At 41.8% G+C, this 19,484-nt stretch overlaps 1 protein-coding gene across 1 annotated transcript; it reads right to left on the reverse strand.

Annotated features, from left to right (window-relative positions):
* Nucleotides 1-2,388: 2,388 nt before the first annotated feature.
* Nucleotides 2,389-3,312, reverse strand: LOC134612301 (olfactory receptor 11L1-like). Its single transcript, XM_063456640.1, has one exon. It carries the CDS (start codon nucleotides 3,310-3,312, stop codon nucleotides 2,389-2,391), a length of 924 nt encoding a protein of 307 aa, XP_063312710.1.
* Between the last annotated feature and the right edge of the window lie 16,172 nt (nucleotides 3,313-19,484).

Here is a 19,484-nt window from a genome sequence, read left to right on the forward strand (position 1 = left end):
TCTTTAAATCTTTCTTAACACAAAGAATTCCAGTTCTTTATTGTTTTATTCCATAATCACCCTTTCAAATATGTGTGATGTCTTGTCCTTTGTGCATTCCTGCTAATTAATAGGTTACCAGGGCACTGTTTGTAATGTGTTGTGACATGTTACCTATTTGGTAGCGCTACTAGAGATAAAAAGAGCTGTACTGAAGCAATTTTGCAGCTTAAAAACCACTCCAGACACATAAATAACTTTAGCTTGCTGAAGTGCTTTATGTGTTAAAGGGATGCTATAGTGTTAGGAATACAAATCAGTAATCCTAACACTATAGAGCCCTCTGCCCCTCCTCCTCCCCCCCCCACCCCCCGCATCTCAAAGGCTTAAAAACCCTCTAGTCAAGTACCTGATGCGATGTCCCTCGACGTTGGGACAGTGCTCCACCTCTTCAGACATCATCCAGTGTGGGGGCTAATTCGCATGCATGGCAAGCATCGCGAGTACATTAGGTCATCCCTATAGGAGAACATTGCTTCAATGCTTTCCTATAGGGATTTCACTGACACTGGATGTCATCATGCAGAACATAAGGACGTCCAACGTCCGTTAAGGGACCAAAAGACCGTTAGCAACCAGAAATTGCCTCTATTGGCTGTTTGATTGACAGCCACTAGAGACACAGAAGTAGAAAAACACAGGCAACGCTCCAGGATCAAGAAGGTAGGTTTATTTCTTAAATAACCCTCAACCCCAATTAAACTAATTAATGAATTGCATCACATCTCAATTAATCACATATAGAGAGTAAACTCTAAAACATGACATGGAGTCTTATAAAAATCCTGAATAGTACATCATAGTCCAACAGGTATAATAACCAACTTCATCTTAAAGGTACAAAACAGAATATAAATTGTTGTGACATTATGAAAAAACAGGAAATAGGCATCCTTAATCGTATAAGTCAGCAGGTCAGCAGTACGTCAGAACTGAATAAGGAGTCAAAAGACCACTCTACTGCAAATTACCATAAATTAGAGGACAAATCTGACTTCAATATAGAATGAACCATTTAGTTGATATTCCATATATTTTATATATGGTCTGACCAATTGCCAACGAATATCACCTAGTATATGAAGTGTCAATGTAAACACACAAATGAAATCAAAAATAGTTATATGAGATATAAAATCACAATATAGAAAATTAAATGTATATATTACGGATAAGACAGATATTCCTTATGTGTAACTGCCATGATCCAGGTGGTCACAAAAGGGTACGACTTTGCTTCGAATAGCACTAAAACCAATGGATATATTATGATTATGTTCCATAAAATGGGCAGGTATAGGTAGTTCTCTCTGTCTAGTTCTAATGGTGGATTTGTGCTTATTGAGTCTCTTCCGGACTTTCACAGTGGTCTCTCCTACATAGAGAAGGCCACATGGGCACTTAAGGACTTAGACAACATAGCTCAACTCACAGGTAAAATATTTCTTAATATTATACGGACAATCAGTTTGGGGATGAAGAAATGTGTCACCTTTAATGATGGCGTTACTAGATTAAAGCCTTAGTCCTGCAACATAATTACTGCAGTTTCTCAAAAACTGCAATGATTTACATCACAGGACTAAATGGGACAATGTATCCACTCCAGACTACTTCAACAAAATTAAGTGTTCTGTGTGACTATAGTATCCATTTTTTTTTCTATTTTGAATAAAGTGCAGATTTCAATTAAAATTTGAACTTTTATAAAGTAACCTTGTTACATCACCTTGGCATTCAATCAGACAACCCATCATGATACTTACTGGTTTCGTTAGCTCAGCTAAATTCAAGAGGCAGCAATTGCCCAAAGTACATGCCTTGTAAAAAAAAAAAAAAGAGGAATCTCAATGTATCCTTCTTAGCAAAATATTTTATAAATAAATTAAATAAAACAATTTTAATAATGAGGAACCATTGGCCCATTTTTAATTTGTAAGTGTTGTTAGCTTAAGCAAATAAACTATCTTTAAAATTACATTATTTCCCCTCCTTTCTTATTTAACATTGATTGAGTTCTTCTCTGTTGCAGAATTAATAGACATAATTCCATTTAAACTCCAGACATGACTGGAATTTAGTTTACATCATAAAAACAATATTAGATCGGCATTTGCTGGTGCTGACTAGCCCAAGATAATATATATTTTTTTTTCTATAGATTGTTATTCAAGGATATCTAATACATTTGAATAATGTAAAAATAGAGAAATGTATTTTTAAGGTTATTTAATTGAAGGCAGACACAATAGAATTGTCAGTTTTTATTTATTCCTTAATATCTTTTCAGTGGAGTGAGGAAAAGCAACAAGACAACAATTTGGAGACATTTTCAGAGTTTAAACGTCTCTAATGTTCAGAAATCTTTCTTAGTGCTGCCCTGATGTCTTGGTTTCTTAGACTGTATACTAAAGGGTTAAATAGTGGGGTAAACACAGTATGCAGCAATGATATAATCTTATTCAGAAGCAATGCATGACCTATGGATGGTATCATGTACTTGGTTATTAACGTCCCATAGAATGCACTAACCACGAGAAGGTGGGAACTGCAGGTGGAAAAGGTTTTTTGTCTTCCAGTTGTAGAAGGGATCCTAAGTATTGTAAGGAAAATATGAACATAAGTCAATATGATAAAACCACAAGGACAAATAAATACAGGCATGGAAGAAACAAAGGCTAGAAGTTCCACCAGAGACGTGTCTGAACATGAAAGTTCTTCGAGAGGGGAAAGGTCACAATATATATGATCAATGATGTTTCCATCACAGAACTGAAAGTTGGATATAGGTATGATACCTAATATATTCAAGATAAATCCTAACATCCAGGGCAAGACAGACAGACAGGTGCACAATGTAAAGTCCATGATAGACATGTAACGCAATGGGACACATATAGCCAGGTATCGATCATAGGACATCACTGCAAGCAGGAAGCATTCTGTTATACTTATACCACTAAAGAAATAGAATTGAGTAATACAACCAATAATTGTCATTCTTTTCCCGTCATGTAAGATTGCTCCCAGCAGGCTAGGTAAAGTATTCGTTGTGAGCACAATATCAGACATTGATAAATGACAAATAAAGAAGTACATGGGAGAATGAAGGTTATGGCTGATTGAAACTAACACAATGATCAGAAGATTTCCAGTTACTGTGAACAAGAAAATGTTAAGGAATATGATGAAAATTAAAATGTTGAAGCCGTAAAGATTTCCAAAGCCTAGAAGTATGAGTTCTGTGATTCTCGATTCATTTTTTCCAGGCATAGTCCATTCAAGGTTCTTGACTGCATGCAGATAAGACACCTTAGATTCAATAAAATTATAAAAAAATATATATTATTTTAACGTGTTGAGCAGCAAGGTAGAGAAAATAATTCAGACACATAATTCAGTTATCACAGTGATAATTTGATTCATTTCATAGACACCATGACTATAAAAAAAAAAATAGATGGATCTATTTAACATATTTATTTTGTAAGGAATAATATTTTCTTGATTAAAAGTGTTTCCCCTAAAAAAATATGTTTATGTATTTTCCAAGTTTTTCATTTTTCATTCAATAGTTAGACAAAAGTAAAATCGCCAAATCATTTTCAAGAAAGAGGTTTATTAGAAAATTAATTGCAACATTAACATTTTTAGCAGTGAGGAAATTCTAACATCTAAACTGGATAAAAATCAAGACACAAATAAAACATTAATATTTCTCGCTAACTATTAGTCTCATTGGTTTCGACCTTAAAGAATCTTACACATCGGTCCTGGAATTTTCTGAATTTAACTATGAGGTCATTTGAAAGAGGATATGTAGCTAGAAAAAATATGGTTTGTGCGGATTTGAAACCAAATGTACTTATATCTGTTTTTTGGGATAATCAGAATTACCTTGTGTAAACTTTGTTAATTTTAATTTCATCATTAGACAATCTAGGTTTCTGTACAGATAAAATCTACAACATTAAAGGATATTTCACATTTAATCCTGCCTTTGTCCGTTTACCTAATAAACCATCCATTCAGTAAACTATACTTTGATAATTCAAAAAAGTGAAAGGTACGTGTCTTCCTAAATCATTTCTCTCAATGGACGGCCAGTGATAGAATCCAGGAACTCAGCAATATCAATATATTGATGATATATATAAAGTATTATCACATGGCAATGCCTAATGTGCAGTTAGCTCGGTAAATGAATGAATAAACACAGATTTTAAAGTCCACTAAAAAGAAAAACAGAGTTTTTTTTCTAAGAAATAATGTAATCTAGATTCCCTGAAAAATTCTTTCCTGCATAGATTTTTTTAAAAAGCAATAAATGTCAGGCTGCAAGTACCGAGAGAGATTGTAACAGGTCATGTCAGTACGACATGAATTTCAACTATCAACAGTACAACACGGATGCCAACTCCCAGTACGAAGTTCTAGCCATAGGCAACATTCCTGGCCTCCACGTAACACGCAGTATGGCAGACAGAATGGCAGCAGAGATGGGGACTACACTGGATGCAGGATATTAATGTTATTGTTTAGTTATTGTCATATCATGTGAATAAAAATCAAAAAGAATATATTTGTAACATAATTTAATAAAACGTTGAGTGGAAAGACAGATTATTGGTTTGCATTGTTTGTTTTGTACTATGCAAGTCATCATCATACAAAATCTCTGTACAGTTTAATGGGTTGTGACATTAACTAGAATTTAGAAAGGTAAAAGCATTTTAAACTTAGTATTTTAAGTTTGGTTATAATTTCTTGAAATTTGGAGTTAATTAATAAATCCCTCAGACTCACAGAGTTATTCACTAAAATGTGAATTAAAAAACAAATAGTTTATTTGATGCCAAAATAACTGATTTGTAATTAAAAAAAAATCAAGATAATTATTTTTTGCAGCTAAATTTTGCAATTGTGTTTTTAATTTACCACCATATGTAGTTTAGAGAATTAAACCCTATAAGGCACTCAGCCTTATTGTCTAAAAAGCAAGTGCCAGTAATTCAAATTGAACTTAAAATTTATGACAAAATAACGAAACTGAAAATGCAGAGTTTTTCTCATTTAGCATTACATTTAAATTTCACTTTCAATTAAACATCAAATTGCCATGAATTTAAATCTTATTTGCAAAATACTCCCTTCACCAGTTTTCAGCAATCAGCAATTTTTGGCAGCATTTTATTTAGATTTCAGAACTCAGAACAGATAGTTCAGTGTTAGTGAATAGAATAAAGACATGGGAGACTACAAATACAATACTAAACAAAACGTGAAAATACATTGTATTAAAACTATCTTAATGACAGAGGGATATGAACTGGCATTTATGCCAGTTCATATCCCTCTATCATTAAATAATTAAAATAGTACACAGCGATATATTTTGTTGAACTCAATATTCTATTATTTTTCCCTGGGCATTCTTAAAAAAAAAAAAAAGAGAAATCTCAACACATTCTTTACATTAAACAAGTTTTTAAACAAATAAGTAAAATTACTTACCAAATATTTCTTAAAAATCTGGTTACAGTATGCAGGGAAAGGAGCAAAAGTATCCTGTGATTATTTTTTTCTTTTCTTTTTAAACTGTAAATTATCAGAAATAAGATACAGTGTAAAGTTGGAGCTCCATCACAGCCAGATATGGGAATCATGTTAGGAGCTCCTTAGATCCCATTTTATATTTTATACTGTTTATGCCAAGGGAGTTTAGCAGAAGGTCCCTATAGTCCTGGAGTTTAGGTTGTTTCATACAGATTAAAGAAAAAGACAGGTTAGGTTGTTAGAATCTTAACAGTTAAAGTTACACTCCAGGAGCAAATACACCTTCATGTATTTATATAAATGTTGGTCTAAAACAGGCTTCCCCAAACTCTGGCCCTCCAGATGTTGCTGAACTACAACTCCCATGATTCTCAGCCTATCTATTTAATTCATAGAATCATGAGAGTTGTAGTTCAGCAACATCTGGGCGGGCCGTAGTTTGGGGAAGCCCGGTCTAAATAATTAGCTGTATTTCTTTGCGTGCTCTTTATATATTGTTTTTTTCAAACAAAGAAAATTGTAATATTCTTCATCTTAACCATGTGTTCCACAATCAAGAAAACTGCTTTTTTTCCGATTTTCTGTAAGAATAATCAATGTTCATTATTGCATGGTCATTATTTTTGAAAACGGAAACATAGTCTTTCGGGTACTCGGCCACTTTTTATTATTATTATTATTATTATTGCAATTTATATAGCGCCAACAGATTCCGTAGCGCTTTACAATATCATGAGAGGGGATTTAACTATAAATAGGACAATTTCAAATAAACTTATAGGAACAATAGGTTGAAGAGGACCCTGCTCGATCGAGCTTACATTCTATAGGAGGTGGGGTGTAAAGCACATTAGGACAGGAATTTGTAATCAAATAAGGTGGATTGCCCTTTAGGAGAGGGCAAGTGACAGGTATGTGAGGTATTGGTTAGTCTTGGAGGCCATAAGCTTTCCTAAAGAGGGTTTTAAGGCACTTCTTAAAAGATGCAAGACTAGGTGAGAGTCTGATGGTGGTAGGCAGGCTATTCCATAGGAAGGGAGCCACCCGCGAGAAATCCTGCAAGCGCGAGTTGGCCGTACGAGTGCGGACAACGGACAGGAGGTGGTCACGGGCAGAGCGGAGAGACCGAGAAGGGACATACCTATGGATCTGTGAGGAGATATAAGAGGGGCTAGAGTTGTTCAGCGCTTTATAGGTGTGAGTTAGTACCTTGAATTGACTCCTATAGCATACAGGAAGCCAATGTAAGGACTGGCAGAGGGGTGAGGTGTGAGAGAAACGACTAGAGAGGAAAATCAGTCTAGCAGCAGCGTTCAACTTTTCAATGTGTTTTCGGGTAACGTCTACCGTGATCATCCTTTGTTTGACCATTCACTTCATTTTCTGAGGTCCGGATCTCGTCTGAACATTAAACCTCAGCATTATTTTTCATCAGAAAGGATTTTTGATACATAGAAGGCATACTACAGATCAGTGCAAGTTTGTCTTTCATCAGCTCTATATGTCATAAAAGTCACAAGCTTGTGTTTCATAACGTTTCTAGTGTTAGGATAATATACCAAATATGAAGGACGGCTTTTGTCATTGGTCAACAAGGATTTCAATGTCAGACTTTGAATCTAACGTTTTTCTGTCATACTTATACGTGAAACATTCTGACCCAAAAATCCTCATATTTGAAAGGTTAGGTATTTTGCCTGTTAACATTCCTCTAGATGGTTAATAAAACATCTGTTTTGGATCCAAGCAGTTGCCATTACTGCACTTGTCCATAGTCCCTTTGGCAAATTATTTTTGATTAACAGACATTCTTCATACATCGTCCCTCCCCCCCACACCCACCCCTATTATTGGATAATATAACACAGATACATACAGATATATACAGATACATACAGGGACACACATGCTAATACACACACACACACACACACACATAATGACACACATTCAGATACACAGAATGTCACTTCTACAGATAAAAACACTGACACACATACAGATACACTGACACACATGCGGATACGCAGACACACATGCGGATACGCAGACACACATGCGGATACGCAGACACACATGCGGATACGCAGACACACATGCGGATACGCAGACACACATGCGGATACGCAGACACACATGCGGATACGCAGACACACGCGGATACGCAGACACACATGCGGATACGCAGACACACATACACTGAATAACATGCATATAGATACAAACAGTGACACATACAGATACATAGAGGCACACACTGACACACATGCAGACAGATACACATACAGACACACATGCAGAAAAACAGATCCACATACAGACAAACAGACACAAATACACATACAGACATACAGACATACATATAGACACATATGCAGATACACATACAGACACTTATGCAGACAAACAGATACACACACAGTAACACAGAACACACAGAAACATATACAGGCACACATATAGACACATGCAGATGCACAGACACACTTAATGACAAACATTCAGATACACAAAATGAAACGCATACGGATATAAACAGTAGCACACATAAAGATACATAGAGGCACACACTGACACACAAGCAGACAAACAAATATACTGTGGCGGGTCGCCAGTATATCACCGCCATGGATTCCGTTTCCCAAAATAACGTCGTGTAAACACTCATAAATGGAAATATCACTGATATGGCCTTTCCCCCCACACATTAGTCGAGACTGAATGCTGGGAGCAGAACTGTTTAATGCAGGAAAAACTTCAGAATTTATACATACAGTAAACTCCTCCCCTGTGCCTGAGAGATAATTGAGTGAGGAAACTTACAACTCAATTATCTCCCAGGTACAGAAAAATATAAAAAAATTTAAACACCCCAAAAGTACCCTCAATATCCATAGAAAACCCCTCGAGAGTCACTTCCCTGGATAACGCTGATCTGAGTGCTTAACATATCCAAAAAGCACTCAGATCAGTTTGGTGGTTTGGAATTTCCATCGAGGTAAAGTTTTGACCGGCCGGCCATGAGGTAAAAGCCCAAAATAGTTCCAGAAAACATATCATACACAATATGATACACAGAATGACACGCATACAGATATAAACCGTGACACACATACAGATACATAGGGGCACACACTGACACACATGCAAACAGATGCACATACAGACATACTGATACCCATACAGATAAACAAACACACATACAGACCCACATGCAGACAAACACATACACAGACAAAGATACACATAAAGACACACATGCAGACAAAGAGATATACATACAGACACACATGCAGACAAACAGATACACATACAGAAAAACATGCAGACACACAGACACATGCAGACACACACACATACAGATATATGAATAGAGTAAGGAGCACAACCATAAATATGTATGTACAAGAAAAATCTTTATTACATAGGTACATACTATTGCAATATCTCTTTAAATATGAAGCTAAAGATACAAAGTCATAATGCTGTAAAGAATCTACCAGAAAAGATTCTGGACATATATAACCGCACAATGCGTAATATGTAAATGAAAACAATCTGTAGCATAAACAAACCAATATAATGCTAGTACAATCCAAACCCACAAAAAAAAGATAAAAAAATATAAGATAATACCAAAACCATACCAGACCTAGTGAGAAGCAGGGACAGAGTCAATCAAAAAAGCCCCCTAGGGGCACACACTGACACACATTCAAACAAATGCACATACAGACATACTGATACCCATACAGATAAACAGATACACATACAGACCCACATGCAGACAAACAGATACACAGACAAAGATACACATACAGACACACATGCAGACACACACATGCAGACACACACACATACAGAAACAGATGCAGACAGACACATGGATATAAAGATACAGACATTCACACACACACACAAACTGTTAAAAGTTGTAGTCACCATCTTGTTTCCTACCTTTAGGTGCAAGTGGGTGACTTCACTGGGGTCCAGTGGCTGCCTAATTCTGATGGGAGTCAGAGCTCCCAATCTAACTCCCTCATTTTCTTCCCCGGTGCTCACCTCCCACACAGCTGTTAGCTGGGAAGAAGTCACAGCTTCCTCCCAGCTCTGACATCATCACTGGGGTGGTAATGACAATGAATTTCCTGCTGCCCGGTCGAGCGCTTAAAGCCAAGGAAATTAATTGCTAGTGTTGTCGCGAACCCGGAATTTTCGGTTCACGAACGGCGAACGCGAACTTCCGCAAATGTTCGCGAACCGGCGAACCGCGCGAACCGCCATTGACTTCAATGGGCAGGCGAATTTTAACAACAACAGGGACTCTTTCTGGCCACAAAAGTGATGGAACAGTTGTTTCAAGGGGACTAACACCTGGACTGTGGCATGCCGGAGGGGGATCCATGGCAAAACTCCCATGGAAAATTGCACAGTTGATGCAGAGTCTGCTTTTAATCCAGAAAGGGCAGAAATCACCTAACATTGACACCTGTCCTCAAAGCCCAGCCCTGATACACACTGACACAGAGCAGAATAGAGACTGTTCCCCCTACATAGGGTCACTTGGCAGATATGGATTGACACCTGTCCTCAAAACCCCTGATACACACTGACACAGAGCAGAATAGGGACTGTTCCCCCTACATAGGGTCACTTGGCAGATATGGATTGACACCTATCCTAAGGATCCCTGATACACACTGACACAGAGCAGAATAGAGACTGTTCCCCCTACATAGGGTCACTTGGCAGATATGGATTGACACCTATCCTAAGGATCCCTGATACACACTGACACAGAGCAGAATAGAGACTGTTCCCCCTACATAGGGTCACTTGGCAGATATGGATTGACACCTGTCCTCAAAACCCCTGATACACACTGACACAGAGCAGAATAGAGACTGTTCCCCCTACATAGGGTCACTTGGCAGATATGGATTGACACCTATCTTAAGGATCCCTGATACACACTGACACAGAGCAGAATAGGGACTGTTCCTCCTACATAGGGTCACTTGGCAGATATGGATTGACACCTGTCCTAATGATCCCTGATACACACTGACACAGAGCAGAATAGAGACTGTTCCCCCTACATAGGGTCACTTGGCAGATATGGATTGACACCTATCCTAATGATTCCTGATACACACTGACACAGAGCAGAATAGAGACTGTTCCTCCTACATAGGGTCACTTGGCAGATATGGATTGACACCTGTCCTAATGATCCCTGATACACACTGACACAGAGCAGAATAGGGACTGTTCCTCCTACATAGGGTCACTTGGCAGATATGGATTGACACCTATCCTAATGATCCCTGATACACACTGACACAGAGCAGAATAGAGACTGTTCCTCCTACATAGGGTCACTTGGCAGATATGGATTGACACCTGTCCTAATGATCCCTGATACACACTGACACAGAGCAGAATAGGGACTGTTCCTCCTACATAGGGTCACTTGGCAGATATGGATTGACACCTATCCTAATGATCCCTGATACACACTGACACAGAGCAGAATAGAGACTGTTCCTCCTACATAGGGTCACTTGGCAGATATGGATTGACACCTGTCCTAATGATCCCTGATACACACTGACACAGAGCAGAATAGAGACTGTTCCCCCTACATAGGGTCACTTGGCAGATATGGATTGACACCTATCCTAATGATTCCTGATACACACTGACACAGAGCAGAATAGAGACTGTTCCCCCTACATAGGGTCACTTGGCAGATATGGATTGACACCTATCCTAATGATCCCTGATACACACTGACACAGAGCAGAATAGGGACTGTTCCTTCTACATAGGGTCACTTGGCAGATATGGATTGACACCTGTCCTAATGATCCCTGATACACACTGACACAGAGCAGAATAGGGACTGTTCCTCCTACATAGGGTCACTTGGCAGATATGGATTGACACCTATCCTAATGATCCCTGATACACACTGACACAGAGCAGAATAGAGACTGTTCCCCCTACATAGGGTCACTTGGCAGATATGGATGGACACCTATCCTAATGATCCCTGATACACACTGACACAGAGCAGAATAGGGACTGTTCCTCCTACATAGGGTCACTTGGCAGATATGGATTGACACCTATCCTAATGATCCCTGATACACACTGACACAGAGCAGAATAGAGACTGTTCCCCCTACATAGGGTCACTTGGCAGATATGGATTGACACCTATCCTAATGATCCCTGATACACACTGACACAGAGCAGAATAGGGACTGTTCCCCCTACATAGGGTCACTTGGCAGATATGGATTGACAAATCCCTGACAAACAGCTACCACATGCAAGGAAGGCAGCAGGGGCGCAAATGACCCACTCCCGACGCGGGAAGGTAGTGACGACAAATAACAATACAGGACCCTTTAGAGGCCCTGTGATTGTAATCAGTCCACTTGAAATCCTTTAACTTTGATCAATTGGAGGGAAGTCTGGTGCAGAGCCACTGACCCATGCGCAGGGCCAGCCTTAGGCCTTTGGGCGCCCTGTGCAAGAAATCTTCCCGACGCGGGAAGGTAGTGACGACAAATAACAATACAGGACTCTTTAGAGGCCCTGTGATTGTAATCAGTCCACTTGAAATCCTTTAACTTTGATCAATTGGAGGGAAGTCTGGTGCAGAGCCACTGACCCATGCGCAGGGCCAGCCTTAGGCCTTTGGGCGCCCTGTGCAAGAAATCTTCCCGACGCGGGAAGGTAGTGACGACAAATAACAATACAGGACTCTTTAGAGGCCCTGTGATTGTAATCAGTCCACTTGAAATCCTTTAACTTTGATCAATTGGAGGGAAGTCTGGTGCAGAGCCACTGACCCATGCGCAGGGCCAGCCTTAGGCCTTTGGGCGCCCTGTGCAAGAAATCTTCCCGACGCGGGAAGGTAGTGACGACAAATAACAATACAGGACTCTTTAGATTTTCCAGACCCTGGGGTTGACATTTGTCCAGATTTACATCTTGTGACCCATGAGGATGTTCCAGGCACTACTTGTGAAATAAAGACAGATAATAAAGTGAATGATCCTTCTCCTTGGGACTTGCACCCTGTCGTTGAAGGTGGAGTAGGCAATGGCAAGAGCTGTCAGGGATCTTACCTGGAGTGGGAGTCCGGCAGGCAGAGTTAAGGCACCCTTTGCAATTCGGCACAGACCGAGGGGACTCAGGACAGAAATCCCCAAGGGTGTGACACAGTGCACTGGGGCTGAAATAACCAGTGCTTCCTGGAACGCAGTACAGACAAGGGAAATCCAGAAGAGTAGTCGGTAACAGAATCAGAAGTCAGGGCTGGCGGCAATCAGGCGAAAACAGTAGACGAGCAGGAGATCAAAACCAGGAGTCAGATAAACAGCAGTGAAACCAAACGGAACAGGAAACACGATCTGACAATGAGGACCAGACTTGCGGGGTTTAAATAGGAAGTCTCAGCCATTAATCATGGAACCAGGAACAGGTGTGCAAATCCCAGGCAAACAGGCTCAGACTACAGGATACCAAGGACATGTAGAAACAGTCAAAGATGCGTGGAGCCCAATGTAAGGATCCTGACTGGGATGGGGGCAACTCAGGTTCGATCCCAGCCTGACCCAAATACACAATATTGTGTAAAACCCACTGATGATCCTGACAAGAGCATGCTGTGGGTAGTCAGTGCAAACACTCTCTTCCCGGTGAATAATGAGGAGACTAACTATGATGACGTTATTTGCGTTGAAAGTAATGATGCCAGAGATCTTTTGAAACCATATGGAAGGAACAAATTGGTTAAAAGAAAGGCAAGAGACCACCTGCATATAGACAAGAATACGCATAAGAGAAAGAAGAGAACAGGTGAAAAAGAGAAGCTGCAGACTGCCTATCTGCAAATAGTTGAGTTATGTCCTGAAGATGTCCGTGTTACCACAGTGCAGACTCTGTTTGATACACTACTGAGGAGAGTCAGATAAACCCCAGATCTTCACATATTGGATGAGTCGGTGCGTGGAGTTGCAGAGAACGTAGAACAAGAAATATTTAAACTTTTCCTGTGTACTGACAGCAGATATACATAGGGTCACTTGGCAGATATGGATTGACACCTGTCCTCAAAACCCCTGATACACACTGACACAGAGCAGAATAGAGACTGTTCCTTGTCCACAGAGACCATGATACACACTGACACAGAGCAGAATAGGGACTGTTACCCCTACATAGGGTCATTTGGCAGATATGGATTGACAAATCCCTGACAAACAGCTACCACATGCAAGGAAGGCAGCAGGGGCGCAAATGACCCACTCCCGACGCGGGAAGGTAGTGACGACAAATAACAATACAGGACTCTTTAGAGGCCCTGTAATTGTAATCAGTCCACTTGCACCAGTGGGCCTAAAAATTAGGCATGTACACATGCCTGAAAAATTTGGTATTGTTGCAGCCGCTGCTGTAGCAGCGTCCAGAAAAATTGATGTTTGTTTCACAGGCAGAAAGTGCCCTAAAACATGGCGGCTTGAAACCTAGTTGGTGGCGGATAAGTCACGCAAGTCAAACGTCATTCAGAGCTAAAATACAGCAGCGTGTGGACCATTTTTAGCCCAAGGCAGCTCATCTCATCAGGCCTTTTTTAATCGAATGTATCGCCCAGTGTCAGTCCCTTCGGGATCCATCCCTCATTCATCTTAATAAAGGTGAGGTAATCTAGACTTTTTTGACCTAGGCGACTTCTCTTCTCAGTGACAATACCTCCTGCTGCACTGAAGGTCCTTTCTGACAGGACACTTGAAGCGGGGCAGGCCAGAAGTTCTATCGCAAATTGGGATAGCTCAGGCCACAGGTCAAGCCTGCACACCCAGTAGTCAAGGGGTTCATCGCTCCTCAGAGTGTCGATATCTGCAGTTAAGGCGAGGTAGTCTGCTACCTGTCGGTCGAGTCGCTCTCTGAGGGTGGATCCCGAAGGGCTGTGGCGATGCATAGGACTTAAAAAGGTCCGCATGTCCTCCATCAACAACACGTCTTTAAAGCGTCCTGTCCTTGCCGGCGTGGTCGTGGGAGGAGGAGGATGACTTCCACCTCTCCCCCTGTTAGATTCCCGTTGTGCTGTGACATCACCCTTATACGCTGTGTAAAGCATACTTTTTAATTTATTTTGCAAATGCTGCATCCTTTCCGACTTGTTGTAATTGGGTAACATTTCCGCCACTTTCTGCTTATACCGGGGGTCTAGTAGCGTGGACACCCAGTACAGGTCGTTCTCCTTCAGCCTTTTTATACGAGGGTCCCTCAACAGGCAGGACAGCATGAAAGACCCCATTTGCACAAGGTTGGATGCTGAGCTACTCATTTCCCGTTCCTCCTCCTCACTGATGTCATTGAAGGTATGTTCTTCCCCCCAGCCACGTACAACACCACGGGTACCAGATAGGTGACAACGAGCACCCTGGGATGCCTGTTGTGTTTGGTCTTGCTCCTCCTCCTCCTCAAAGCTACAATCCTCCTCTGACTCCTCTTCCTCACAATCCTCTTCCAGCGTTGCCGCAGGTCCAGCAAGCGATGCTGATAAGGCTGTTTCTGGTGGTGATGGTGACCACAACTCTTCCTCTTCACGCTCATCTACAGCCTGATCCAGCACTCTTCGCAGGGCACGCTCCATGAAGAAAACAAATGGTATGATGTCGCTGATGGTGCCTTCGTTGCGACTGACTAGGTTTGTCACCTCCTCAAAAGGACGCATGAGCCTACAGGCATTGCGCATGAGCGTCCAGTAACGTGGCAAAAAAATTCCCAGCTCCCCAGAGGCTATCCTAGCACCCCGGTCATACAAATATTCATTAACAGCTTTTTCTTGTTGGAGCAGGCGGTCGAACATTAGGAGTGTTGAATTCCAACGTGTAGGGCTGTCGCAAATCAAGCGCCTCACTGGCACGTTGTTTCGCCGCTGGATATCGGCAAAGTGAGCCATGGCCGTGTAGGAACGCCTGAAATGGCCACACACCTTCCTGGCCTGCTTCAGGACGTCCTGTAAGCCTGTGTACTTATGCACAAAGCGTTGTACGATCAGATTACACACATGTGCCATGCACGGCACATGTGTCAACTTGCCCAACTTCAATGCCGCTATCAATTTTTTTCCGTTGTCACACACCACTTTGCCGATATCCAGTTGCTGTGGAGTCAGCCACTTTTCCACCTGTGCGCTCAGGGCGGACAGGAGTGCTTGTCCGGTGTGACTCTCTGCTTTCAAGCAAGTCAAACCCAAGACGGCGTGACACTGCCGTATCCGGGATGTGGAATAGTACCTGGGGAGCTGGGGGGGTGCCGTTGATGTGGAGCAAGACGCAGCGGCACAAGAGGACTTTTCTGTGTAATGTAATTGCAGTTGCCTGCCTGCCAGCCTGTGTGTCAGGCTCACAGCATATACTGTGCCCTCTTGCCCAGTGCCACCACTCACTCACTGGTGTCACAATAGCTTGCATTTAAAAAAAAACTTTTTTGACTGTAATATAACTGTAATATAAAGGCACCATCAGCGACATCATACCATTTGTTTTCTTCCTGGAGCGTGCCCTGCGAAGAGTGCTGGATCAGGCCATAGATGAGCATGAAGAGGAAGAGTTGTGGTCACCATCACCACCAGAAACAGCCTTATCAGCATCCCTTGCTGGACCAGCGGCAACACTGGAAGAGGATTGTGAGGAAGAGGAGTCAGAGGAGGAATGTGGCTTTGAGGAGGAGGAGGAAAACCAACCACAACAGGCATCCCAGGGTGCTCATTGTCACCTATCTGGTACCCGTGGTGTTGTACGTGGCTGGGGGGAAGAACATACCTTCAGTGAGATCACTGAGGACGAGGAACGGGACATGAGTAGCTCGGCATTCAACCTTGGGCAAATGGGGTCTTTCATGCTGTCGTGCCTGTTGAGGGACCCTCGTATAAAAAGGCTGAAGGAGAACGACCTGTACTGGGTGTCCACGCTACTAGACCCCCGGTATAAGCAGAAAGTGCCTGAAATTTTACCGAATTACTGCAAGTCGGAAAGGAGGCAGCAGTTCCAAAATAAATTATAAAGTATGCTTTACACAGTGTATAAGGGTGATGTCACAGCACAACGGGAATCTAACAGGGGAAGAGTTGAAAGTAATCCTCCTCCTCCCACGACCACGCCGGCAAGGACAGGACGCTTTAAAGACGTGTTGTTGATGGAGGACATGCGGAGCTTTTAAAGTCCTATGTATCGCCACAGCCCTTCGGGGTCCACCCTCAGAGAACGACTCGACCGACAGGTAGCAGACTACCTCGCCTTAACTGCAGATATCGACACTCTGAGGAGCGATGAACCCCTTGACTACTGGGTGTGCAGGCTTGACCTGTGGCCTGAGCTATCCCAATTTGCGAAAGAACTTCTGGCCTGCCCCACTTCAAGTGTCCTGTAAGAAAGGACCTTCAGTGCAGCAGGAGGTATTGTCACTGAGAAGAGAAGTCACCTAGGTCAAAAAAGTCTAGATTACCTCACCTTTATTAAGATGATTGAGGGATGGATCCCGAAGGGACTGACAGTGGGCTAAAAAAAGGCCTGATGAGGGGGACGTAACAGCGTGTCGCGGCTGCCGGCCCGCCGCGTGATATTTAAATCTCTACCTCACCCCAGTACCTTGCCCTGTTGTGGTTTCCTGTTCCTGGTTTCCTGAGAGTGCTTTATCATTGTGAATCTGATTTCCTAGTATCCTGATCTTGGCTTTTCCCTGGTTATTCTGAATTCTGGTTTCCCTGACTTGGCTTGTGTAAATGGTATTGTGTATTTTCTGGCTTCCTTGACCTCGGCTTTCCCTTTGACCATTCTCTGTCTCTAGCGTATTAGTCCGGCCATTCTAAGGTCTGGTTTACGCTCTGTCCTTTTATTTTCCTTTTCTTGCCTATGTATATGTTTATGGACTGTTTGCGGTTGTTTGCGGTGCGTTAAACGGGGAGTTTGGTCTGTCACTGTGAAGCGGGTGTAACCCTTACACTACCTGATCGATACAACATCATACCTGATGTTTTAAAGCACGTTATTCCAAACAATTTAGGAATGTTAGGTGACTTATGCCCTTTATGGATTAAAACCAGACTCTGCATCAACTATGTAATTTTCATTGGGAGTTTTGCCATGGATCCCCCTCCGGCATGCCACAGTCCAGGTGTTAGTCCCCTTGAAACAACTTTTCCATCACTATTGTGGCCAGAAAGAGTCCCTGTGGATTTTAAAATTTGCCTGCCCATTGAAGTCTATGGCGGTTCGCCCGGTTCGCCCGTTCGCAAACATTTGCGGAAGTTCGCGTTCGCCGTTCGCGAACCGAAAATTTTATGTTCGAGACATCTCTAGTGATGAACTATTTCAGCACCACTGATTTGAGACAGTTAGTCCTGGCATACTTCAATAGCCAAGGTATCCTTGAAGGCACAGTTTAGCTATATTTTCAGTGTGTGCTGAAACTTTATTGTGGTGCTGGATAAGACAATCCTTCTTACCGTCTCTGCCAGCAGCAGAAAGATCCCTAATATTCTTTTCTCTCTATTGCCTATCGTTACATTGTAACATTGTAACTCTACATTGTATTGTTTCCTCTATGTAGCATGTAACAAATATGGACACTAATTGACTTATGTTCTTATATTTTCCAGAGAATCTACCTCTGCATGCAGGAAACATCACTATCTGTACAGTTTTATCTTCCACACATGGACGCGATCTATTACACTATTTCAGCACCACTGAATCTAGACAGGTAGTTCCTGATTACTTTTTTTAACCTAAGTGCCCTTGAACGCACAGTTTAGTTAATTTATCAGTGTGTGTTGAAATCACATTGCTGTGTTGGATGAGACATACATTCCAACTGTCTCTGCCAGCAACAGCAATATTTTTAGTATCTTTTTCTCTTGATTGCCTATAATTACATTGCAACATTGTTGTTCTACAGTTGCAAGAAAAAGTATGTGAACCCTTTGGAATGATATGGATCTCTGCACAAATTGGTCATAAAATGTGATCTGATCATCATCTAAGTCACAACAATAGACAATCAAACATGCCACTGTAGTACCTATACTAAAAAAAAAAATCCCTCGACCCATCCACCCCCTCTAACTACTGTCCCATATCCCTGCTCCCTTTTTCCTCAAAGCTTCTGGAAAGACTTGTCTTTACCCGTGTGTCTCATTTCCTCAATTCCAACTCTCTCTTTGACCCCCTTCAATCTGGCTTCCGCCCTCTCCACTCTACAGAGACTGCCCTTATCAAAGTTACTAACAACCTAATCGCAGCTAAATCCAAAGGCCACTACTCCATACTAATTCTTCTTGTCCTCTCAGCGGCCTTTGACACCGTTGATCATGCTTTCCTTCTTCAAACTCTTCAATCGCTTGGCCTCTGTGACTCTGTCCTCTTGTGGTTTTCCTCTTATCTCTCCCAATGCTCATTCAGTGTCTCTTTTTCTAATGATACCTCCTCCCAACGTCCTGTCTCGGTTGGAGTCCCCCAAGGCTCCGTCCTTGGTCCCCTTCTATTTTCTCTTTATACTGCCTCTCTTGGCAAACTTATTACCTCTTTTGGATTCCACTACCACCTGTACGCTGATGACACCCAGCTATATCTCTCCTCCCCGGACCTCTCCCCTGCCGTCCTGCAATGTGTCACTGCTTGCCTTTCTTCCATCTCTGACTGGATGTCCTCCCACTTTCTGAAACTTAATCTTTCAAAAACTGAGCTCCTTGTCTTTCCTCCTCCTAATACTGATCCTCCTCTTTCACTCTCACTTCAAGTTTCTGGTACTAACAACAGTCCATCCGTGCAAGCGCGCTGTCTTGGCGTCATACTTGAATCTGG

This window comes from Pelobates fuscus, chromosome 5 (genome assembly GCF_036172605.1).
Source record: "Pelobates fuscus isolate aPelFus1 chromosome 5, aPelFus1.pri, whole genome shotgun sequence".
NCBI classification, from domain to species: domain Eukaryota; kingdom Metazoa; phylum Chordata; class Amphibia; order Anura; family Pelobatidae; genus Pelobates; species Pelobates fuscus.